Source organism: Pimephales promelas, chromosome 10 (genome assembly GCF_988280905.1).
Source record: "Pimephales promelas chromosome 10, fPimPro1.hap1.1, whole genome shotgun sequence".
In the NCBI taxonomy this organism is placed as follows: domain Eukaryota; kingdom Metazoa; phylum Chordata; class Actinopteri; order Cypriniformes; family Leuciscidae; genus Pimephales; species Pimephales promelas.
The window spans coordinates 17,396,185-17,407,187 of NC_142778.1; the positions used below are offsets into that span (position 1 = coordinate 17,396,185).

An 11,003-nucleotide genomic window follows, 5' to 3' on the forward strand; every position below is an offset into this window, starting at 1 on the left:
CTAAAATAAATATATTATGTGATTAAAAACACTGAACAGTTGTGATATAGCCTATGACAAGCGCTGCGCGCGTCCATCTTTGGCTCAGCGCCAGCCATAGCACAAGCACGCAGTTTGAATCTGGCAGTTATGTCACTATACATTCACTCCATAGACTCGCTCTGTGCTTAGCTGCTGTAGAGCGTGCCGAATTCGAAATTGCTGATAGAGGAAAATATGTTGTGGAAAATGAGAATATTACGAAAATACCCCAACCCCCAACTCCCTCCCGATATCATCGTCCATCGCGATGTTTCACTATAGACATCATCTGATCCCAAATTGGTAGAGATCGCCCAACCCTAATTGATCATCAATTTCAACCCCAAGGTTCCTAGCTGACCTTGATGGAGTTATGGAACCGTGATATTTTCTGAGACAGTTATCATAATGTGAAACTCTCATACCGTTACAGACCTAAATGGGAGAGTCCCCCACCCCACCCCCGCTGTTAAACAAGTAACTCAGCAACTTTTACTCTGAAACTAGGGGTGTAGCGGTACACAAAAATCACGGTTCGGTACGTACCTCAGTTTTAAAGTCACGGTTCGGTACGTTTTCGATACAGCAAAAAGAAAGAAATGCCAGAGAAATGTCCTATTTGTTCAAAGAAAAAAAATATTTTTAAATAAGTGAGTTTTCCTACAGTAGATCTTGAAACTTTCAGGTTTATAAATGGGGGTCATCTTTGAAGGATGAACAAATAATGTTTTGGTCATCACATTAAAAATAACATTTAAATATATATTTATTTATATAATATTTGAATTTTGAAGTGCTGGAAAAAGATGTGAAGTACTTGAAAGCATTTCACCATTCCAGCCAAACTGGTTCCAGTTAGTGTTACTACATTAAATCCATGGTGAATGTTGCTGGTCTGTGGACGTAAAGTAACACTAGTTCATTCACGGCACAATGTTTCTCCTGGTTTCCATGACAGCGCTGTTTGATCTAATAGAGATCTACGGTTAATAACGGAGAAATGTGAATGCATCTCACTAGATCTCGCAGCGATGTTATTACCTCAGTGGCGAATTCAAATGTTTTCTTTACCGGATCTCTTAGCGCGGTGTGGTAACAGTGTTGCTTGATCGAGATCGGCTCGCGCTGCACAGATGTTGCTGGTCCGAACTGATAGCAACGATCCGTGAAGCACATAATGAGTAGCGCAGTTTCGTTCTGCTTTCATTACGCTTGCCATTTGATGTTGCGCAACGGTGTGTTGGCCGCGTCAGCCCGAATTTTGCCGGCAGGAAAAATGGTCCAAGCAATCGTTCGGTTTGTATGAGTACCGAACCGGAAGCCTCGAACCGAAACGGTTCAATACAAATACATGTACCGTTACACCCCTATCTGAAACAATTTTAAATGAACTACTTTTACCTAGATTTTTAGACAGGCACATTTACTTGTAGTTAAGTAACATCGTATGGGCTATATGCACGCATAAGTTCCGCATTTGACGCAAGGATGCTCGTCTATTTCCGGTTGTGTAGATTAAAGCGGAGGAAAACCGGAGAAAACGGGATTATGGCAGAGTCTTCAATATTTACTGTCCTCCCGTCTTTGAAACGAAACGTACATACGTTTAGATGTAATTTTATATACAGTTATGTTTATTTTATATAATTTTAAAAAGAAGCATAAACACAACGAGGGGTGTCTGTTTATCTGTTTTTGTGACTAACGTTTCATTAGTATAACCATGGAGTATAAAATTCAATATAAATTCTCGCTATTGCATTGGACTCTATGATCGGCGGAAGTTATCGAGCATCCCTAATGCTTCACCGGAAATACCGCCGTGCATAGAGCCCATTGAAGTAATAGTTCTTTTACTTGAGTAGAATATTTTAGTACTCTTTCCCCCTCTGCAGGTGATGCAATGAACGCTCTAATCACACAGGTGTGATCATATGCGTCAAAGGGTCACGAAACACACACGGAGCATATCCATCGGAACCATACATTAGCTGAACACTGTTTTATGCAATGTTGATTTTCACCAAACCATAAAATAGATGTGTTGACAGATTGAGACTAACTCAAAGGAGAAATGTACGGTTGGATTTTTGTACCAAGAACCGTTACACCCTTAATTCTTCTAACTGATGAAACATTGACTTCCTTTAATCGTTGTTGCATTTTTCACAAAATCACATTTATCTTAGCCAGCTATCTCAACAACAACAACAAAACACTGTCCATGCCATGTACTGAAATTATGCATGTTTGATTCTATATCAGGTTGTTGAAGACATACAAGCCCATCCGGATGGCCGCACTGCTCCGCAAGATCAAATTCATGTCAGCGGCACTCTGAACAAATGCATCCTGTTAGCGTTGCTCATCGCCACCAGCATGGGCTTCGGGCACTTCTACGGTGAGCAGAGCTTACGAGGCTGTTACCATTTTATACTTTAATTCATTTTAATTTTAATATCATAAAAACCTTATTTAAAGACTGTTGGTGGCAAATACTGTCCAGCATTAAGTTAGAAGCAGTCTTGTACAGGTGCAGCATGCATCGTAGCATGCATTTTGTTTTGTGTGAAAACAAGGTGGGGTTTTATAGCAGGGATGGGCAAACTGAGTCCTGGTGGGCCACTGTACTGCGGAGTTTAGTTCCAGCCCTAATCAAACACACCTGAGCCAGCTCATCAATGTCTTCAGAATTACTAGGAGCAGAGATGGTTTTGTTATTGGGAGATACAAGGGTCTGTAGCTTTACCATTGGTGAAAGCATAATGGCCAACTTGGATCCCTTGTACCTTGATAACCAATCACATTACAGCCTGCCCTTGACGTCATTGAATTTCGTTCAGAGATGTTCAACAGTCAATCACCATTTGTGGATACCATAGAAATGAATTAAGTGAATAGAAGTGCTGTAAAATAAATCCTACCTGTCGCGCAGTTGTCCATGACTTCTCTTATAAAACATAATTTTTTCGGTGTAAAGTCTAAAAATAGGTCAATCCAAAATTAATATTTTAAGAGTAAACATATTGAAGATTAGTTGAGAGGCTGTCCATTCATTATATAAACAGTCTATTCAGCATAGTGAAGCCTCTCCTCCATTGACATCCATTAAAAAACAACTTCTTGTCTCCTTCCCTGCGTATTGTAGCGTTACACTATTTTTTGCTAACCTTTAGGCTTGCCTTAAATCAGCTTTGCTTGAAGGCTTCAGTCAGGTGAGTTTGACCATGGTTGGAGCTCTGCAGTGGCCCTCCAGTGCCAAGTTATCCTGATGCCAATTTTACAACCTTTATAGTAGTGCTGAGGGACATTATATTAATTAATGTCTGAACAAATTTATAGCAATGTCTGTCTTCAGGAACGTTTCGATGGTATTTCCTTTTCATCTCACCTCAGCATAAATCTGATAGATTTTTTTATGCGATGTTGTAAATTTGAACCATTTGATGAAAAATAAGCTAATGTGCAGTCTAAAAAATGCAACAATTCGGATAATGAGGTATCTAGTACAGTGACCGGGAGTGGACCTGTGCGGTTTACTTAGTTTTGCCATGACAATGACATATTAACTTGTGATAATAAGTCATGGCCATATGATCATTTTGTTGAGGTAACGACATCTTGGCCTATTTCTAATGGCCACGAGTTGGTGTTGCCTATAGACAGCATTCGAATGAAGTTTGTTTTTATTAATAAATGATAAAAGAAGTGAAAAAAGCCCAGTAGAGGTTGTACTTTCTTTGCCAGCTGAGGCAATTCAACCTGCCACAGGAGCAGCTGAAACAGTTCTACTCTGTCGTCATTGGTTATCCTGTGATGAGGCCCTATAATATACCCTGCGCAATATGCAAGTGTATTATGCTACTTTCAGCACGACACAGTTATCATTTTCACGTCCTATGCTACGTTTAAATAGCAAATGCATTTGTGCCCATTTGTGCGCCCATGGGCGTGCTGGTCTGAAAACAAGGTGTGTTTAGGCGCATTGTTGGCGCATTGCTATTTTGAGGCAACTGACAATTTTTTATATATAAAGAGCACGTTAGTAATATGCTTCTATAGGTGGGTCCACAACGTGCGTTCACTTTTTTCTCATAGATCCGTTTCCTCGCTAGAGAAGTGTTCAGTTTTTCCACTTGCAAATTCCGCTATGTACATAGCGAATCCTCCATGGCGTAAGCGTAAAGGGAATATAAGATGAAACTCTGATTGGTTTAATGTACGTTATGCCCAAAACACACCCATTACTCATTAAGAGAATAGGGACAACCCTTTTAGACCAAATTTTTCCAGTTTGTAGGGGCGGCAAAATTAAAATCAGAACGACCATAATAGCTTTTTCTTCTAGCAACATTGCGAAGAATAGTTTTAGGGTTTAAAGTCCCTGTAAAGTCAATTCTACAAAAAAGTTCTAAACACATTATAAATGTTACATATGTATTGCTAAAACATATTACAAAGTATGTGAACTGTGAAGTACTGAAATGTGGAGTTAGACCGTTAAACAGTTTTTCACCATTGCAATTTTACGGATTAATTGGGCGGGGCTAAAACAGGGCTCGATGACGCACTGGAACCCATGAGCTGCTGGACACCCCCCTATTTGATGACGCACAGAGTCTGACCTCCCCGTCTCCACACACACTCCCCGAGCACATTCGCATTCGCCGCTCAATCGCGAGTGACTGTCAGTACTATTAGTTACTACAGCTGAGCCTACAGTTTTCTAGCTAGCTATGCCTTCGACACGGACATGCATGGGCTACTACCTGGATGCGATCATGTACAAAACAGATCGGTATCTTTATTTAAATTCCCTTAAAAACGATCACATCAAGAAGAGATTTTTAGAGAGCCTAACGTTACCTTGATGACAAGCTGAGGATCACCGACAGAAACACCCGCCTCTGTAGTGATAATTTTAGACTGGATCGTTTTATAAACTTTCCTCAGAGACAACTTGGATTCACTGATAATTCACTGATAATCCGCGGTTACTGTAGCCTGGCATGCCAGACCTACATCAAGATGTTAGGTCTGGAAACTCTTCATTGACAGGGCTCAATCCGAGGGGCGGGATAAACGGTTGTCTTTCAAATTCTCTCTGCACGCAATTGGAAAGCGCTAAAGCCAATCAGAGCAACGAAGAAGGTGACGTAGTCAGCGGAGCAAGTTGATATATTAAACTTTTATCGTATCCAGTGAGCTGTCAACATTGAACATTGAAATTAAGGGAGATTTCCCGGAATCCATCCCCAAAAAAAGGGATTTTTTTTGTTTTTTACACGACCCACAAACTTTAAAAATAAAACACTAATCATTAAAAGTCTAAAGAGTTTATAACTAGCCTACATATGTGTGAGAGAGAAAGAGACAATATGTGTTTGTGTGTGTGTGTGTGTATGAGAGAAAGAGACAGCGTGTCATAAAAAAATAATATCATAGAGAATGTTTAAATATTAATATCAGCTTACGAGGGAAACGGAGGCGGATTAGTGGTGCTTTGGAGTGCTGGAGATGATTCGGGAGAGGTCCGTGCACCGATCAGAGCACGCGCTGACACGGAGTTATACTCGACGCAACAGCATGGCAAAAAATGACAAGTTGATCCTTTCGCCACAGCTTTTTTGTAACAGCGCGCACGGCGCCGGCCGCATCCGAGGATGAACGACTTCAAACCGAATATGTCCGAGCTTGCTCTGACCGTCGCAACTCTGTCGTCATTATGTTAAGCCCGCCCGCCTACTCTATACACGATGTGATTGGCCCTACCAGAGTTGGGGTTTTCCAGCTAAAACGTCTATGGAGAGTTGCTAGACCACACTTTGCTGCAAAATAATTTTTGCTGCCGCTAGGGTGCGTCTAGATTTCTAGGCTACTATTACTGTTGAACAGGGCCGAAACGACGATCTCCCGCCTCAGCTTTCATCCTCCCGTCTCCAAAAGCTAATCAGCTAATATCAACGTCAACAGCTTTCCCGTGAGTGGGCGTGGTTTCAGCACAGCCAGCGGACACGCCCTCAGCGTTTGAGAGCAGAGAATCTGCTCATTTTTTCATGATTTTGATAGCTTATTTTATGTACTTCCCGACTTTTTTTATCATTCAAATTTGGCTGGGTGGCTAATTACACATTTTTCTGTGGTGTGACAAACTCAGAACACATACTTAACTTTGACTTTACAGGGACTTTAATGTTTAAACATTACAAGGTTGGTTTAGCTAAATATTTTAAAGATGAACTGGTCTTAGTCCTAACAGTGTTCTATTAATCAACATATAGCAATGAAGTTTGCATGAGATTTGTATTATACAGATTACTGGTATATTATACAAAACAGCATGTCCAGATTGTAATTTTTCCTACTGAACCTCAACCCTGGTTGTGGGAAAAAGCTACCAGTTAAATGTTGCTGATATTTATACCATGGTCTGGGTGAATAGGCTACTCGATTCTGATTGGCTGCAGGGTGTCCGTTAAAAAGTGATAGAGGACACCTAGTAAAGTAGTTCTGGTGAAACTGCCTGTTTACCATTCGAAATGAATAAATAAATGCGCTGCCCACAACGGCTGTGAGTAACCATAGCAACAGGCAGTCACATGCTCTAGCTCTATCATCTAACGTTAGATATTATAGCCTAATACAACAATGAGCGACTTCGTGCTATTTCTTTTAACATTTATGGAGAATATGGCAACTTTGACGACTGGTATGCTGCTGAAGAAAGAAAAAATGTAAATAAAACGGAGGAAATTACACCGCTGCTGCGCTGCTCCATTGAACTCTATTGGTAACGACGTAACTTGCGACCATAGTTGGATAACGATGCTTTCGGGAAACGCACCCCTGAATGAGACCCTGTGGGAGTTTTACGCAGCTGTCCAGACAACCAAGGCAGGAGAAGGCTGAACGTTACAGCGTTTCAAGCCTAAGGAGCCTGAGGCAAATGACCCTCTCTTTGATCTGATTAATTTATTGCCCTCTATAACGTTAAGCGCAAATCGCTGGAGCTCAGAGCTAATTGTTTTTTTATTGTTGTTTGATTAATTGTTTTATGTGTAATAAAAAAAAAAATATGCCTACCTTTTGTGTTTCATGAAAAAAAAAATACATTTGTGAACCTGAAGGGATACGAGCTAAGCGGACTATAAATATCTCCGGTTGCTAAATAAACAGTCAGGCAAGGCAAGTTATTATTTGTAAAAACTAGATTTAGCCTAATTAAAATATAAACTAATGTTTTAAAAATGTTTTATTTGGCAAGTGACCATGGTATAAGCGGGTTAATGCCCTCCGAGGTGTCCATTGTCAGGTTTTAATGGACTTCGGCGGAGGCAACCGTCCTCCGCTGCGCGTCGGCCGGTTTACGCCTCGCCGTCGTCCATTAAAACCTGACAATGGACACCTCGTCGGGCATTAACCCTTACACGTACATTATAGACAGTATTAATATCAGAATGTGTGTGTGTTCCAGGCACAATGCAGGTTCAGGAGAGGCAGAGGATTGTGGAAAAGAGCCGCATGAATGAGCTGGAAATGCCGTCCAAGAGAGAACTGGCCATTGTAAGTAAGTCCTGTCTGTCACAGTCCGCTCACTGAGCCTGAGAAAGACTGCAGATTTGAAAGCTGTTAATAGATTCAAAGACTTGTTTCATCTTAGAGATCATGGAAGTTAAATAATGACAAATGTCTTTGAAAGAAAACATTGCATTGCAGTAATAAAAAAATGCATTGCTTTAACAGTGCTTGCAATTCATTGCATTGTACTATTTTCAGGGCTTGCATTTTGGGGGGCTGGAATTGGCTTTATGTACAGCTGCACTACTTCCTGAACTGAGCCAGCTCCTTGTTTCCTGTCTGCCATTATTGGCCAAATTGATTAATTCAGGTGTGTCTGATTATTGTTGCTGTGACTACTGAGGTCAGGCACACCTGAATTAAACAATTTGGCCAATAATGGCAGACAGGAAACAAGGAGCTGGCTGAAGTTAGGAAGTAGTGCAGCTGGGCATAAAGCCTATTCAACATGGTTTCATCAGCTTAATTAAAAAATATTCAGTATGTTTAAAAGTAACACCTATAATTTTCAACAGCCAATTATCATTCCATTTTATTTCACTTAACAAATTCACTTGGTGGTACAAATTCGGCTGAATATTCCACTTTGCACATTTGAGAACTGCAGGAATAGCAGTAGAGTACCGCTGCTTAATCTGCCGTTAGTCACCTAACCAGCAGGAGGTGCAAGCGGGTGCTGGCGAGAACCAAAGCAACAGCTAGAGCCATTCATGCATTCATTCATTCATTCATAAAAACTCATTTAGAAATGGAGCAAGCAGTATGTTGTGATTATTAGGGCCAGTATACAGTATGCAGGGCATTTTAAAAACTTAACGTTAAAACACTGGCTTACTGGTCTACCAGCGATGTAAAAAGACAAAACTCAGTCAGTGTACACCTTATTGATAAAGCATACTATATACAGGCAAGCAGTTTGTCGTTATTTTACTTCCATAAGAGAGTAAAAGTAGCCAAAACCCTTTAAAAGAAGAAAATAATCACACATCAGCAGACTTAAGCTGACATTCATGGCTTCTGAATAGTGATGAGCAAAATGTATTTACTAGTTTGGATTACATTGATTACACCTCTCTGTGTTTTTTTGTTTTCTCCTATTTGTCTCATTGGTGAACTTTGTTTCAGCTTTCATCATCCTGTAGCTTTTCTGCTGATAATTTCTTCTCAGGTTCATCTTTGTATGCTGAGATTTAGTGTCCTTTATCCTTTATCTTACTCGCTTATTCTTCCACTTCTACGTTTATACGACTTTGGCTGTATTTTTGTATTTGCTCTTCAATAATTTCTCCTTAACTAAAGAGGTTTAAATACCTTGCATGTAAAATTTCCTGACTTCCTAATTATTAAGGATCTTTTCTAAATCAGACCTAGTTTTTTTCTAGGTTTTTTTTTCTCTAGACAATCAGTATATAAGATATTAACACCTTTAATCAGCAAGGATGAAAGTAAATACATTTGTAAAGTTAAAACTATTTCTATTTCAAATAAATGCTCTTCTGTTTAACTTTCTATTCATCAAATAATCCTTAAAAACTAAATAAATCATTTTTCACAAAAATATGAAGCAGCACAGATGTTTTTAACATTGATAATAATAATGAATATTTCTTGAGCAGAATTTAGAATATTGGAATGATTTCTGATGGATCATGTGACCAGAGATGTATAAAGTACTAGAAACCCGGACTTGAGTAAAAGTACAAGTGCTCAATCAAAAAAGTGACTTGAGTAGAAGTTGAAGTGCTCTTTAAGCACCACACTTAAAGGAGTAGTTCACTTTAAAAAAAAAACTTTTGCTAATAATTTACTCACCACCATGTCATCCAAGATATCCATGTCATTCTTTCTTCAGTCGAAAAGAAATTAAGATCAAAAATATCTTTATTTGTGTTCCGAAGATGAACGAAGGTCTTACGGGGTTGATACAGCATGGGGGTGAGTAATTAATGACTTAATTTTCATTTTTGGGTGAACTAACCCTTTAACAAATAGAGCGATTTGAGAGCAAGACGGGTCTCTCTCTCTCTGATCGTTTCTATATGTGCCGTCAAGCGCAACAGTCATTCATTCTATTCTACATCACTCACCAGTCACCAGTCACACCAATCAAATAAGGTGCATTGGCGGGATAAACATTTGCTTTGGCGGCCGCCAAAAAAATGTCATTGCAGGTAAACCTCTGCATTAGTTATGTCAGTGTCTGTGTCAATCAATACCATTACCCTATAAAACACTATAAAACGGGTGTGTGATTTAAGCAGCACAAAAGCCAACTTAATCAAACCAGTAACAGAGATGGTAATCTACCGCTCTGGGAACGATAATGGGGGTTTGGAATGATTCGTAACATTTTTATAGTTGTAACGAGTAACGATACAGAACATAAAAAAATGATCGAAGTAAAAGTATTAAACTCATTGAAAATATGTACTGAAGTAAAGTGGAAGTAGGAGAAAAAAAACAATACTCTAGTAGAGTACAGATACAGCCTTTTAGTACTTAAGTACAGTAGTGAAGTAGTTCTACTTCGTTACTATACATCTCTGCATGTGACACTGAAGACTGCAGTAATGATGCTGAAAATGTTGCTTCGCAGTAATAAATTACATTTGAAAATATATTATAATAGAAAACATGTTATTTTAAATGTCAATAATATTTCACAATAGACCTTATAGGGATAGATGCATGTCTATCCCTCACAGCCTCGCTTTCATTCTCATTAAAAATCAAAGATGGCGCTGACGTGAATAAGGCGTATATTCCTGTTTTTACTGTATTTTTGATCAAATAAATGCAGCCTCGGTGAGCATAAGAGACCTTAAAACATGTTCAGTCTTACCGACCCCAAACTTTTGAAGAGAAGAGTAGAATTGAATGGATGTCCATTCTCACGGCCCTGTCTCTATGCATTTAGGACATGGCTGAAAACCTAAGAGAAAATCTAGAAGAAAAGCAAGACATGGTGCTGTCCCTCACAAGCATAATGGACAAGATAACTAAAGAAAACCAGAATCTCAGAGGCAAACTGGAAGACCTACAGGTAATTTGTCTCCATTATCGGGATACTCCACCCAAAAATGAAAATTCTTTCCTCATTTACTCACCCTCAGGTTGTTGCAAACCTGAATGAGTTTCTTTCTTCTGCTGAACACAAAGGGAGATATTTTGAAGAACGAGTGGAACCAAACAGTTGTTTGGCACCATTGACTTACATAGTAGAAAATTATGTAGAAATTAAAAGTAGAAAAAAAGTAGAAATACTATGGATGTCAATGGTGCCAAAGTTCCAATGGTTCTTCAAAATACCTTCCTTTGTGTTCAGCAGAAGAAAGAAACTCATACAGGTTTGCAACAACTTGAGGGTGAGTAAATGATGACAGAATTTTCATTTTTGGCCCTTT

General features: G+C 39.3%; 1 protein-coding gene across 7 annotated transcripts in view; it reads left to right on the forward strand.

Annotated features, from left to right (window-relative positions):
* Window positions 1-11,003, forward strand: part of ccpg1 (cell cycle progression 1) — a 44,077-nt gene that overhangs the window by 27,141 nt on the left and 5,933 nt on the right. For all 7 annotated transcript variants that reach the window (XM_089135432.1, XM_039658812.2, XM_039658959.2 and 4 more), the window contains 3 exons: window positions 2,287-2,422; window positions 7,496-7,584; window positions 10,517-10,642. In XM_089135432.1, coding sequence (XP_088991558.1) covers window positions 2,287-2,422; window positions 7,496-7,584; window positions 10,517-10,642 — 351 coding nt within the window. The remainder of the gene's footprint in view (window positions 1-2,286; window positions 2,423-7,495; window positions 7,585-10,516; window positions 10,643-11,003) is intronic.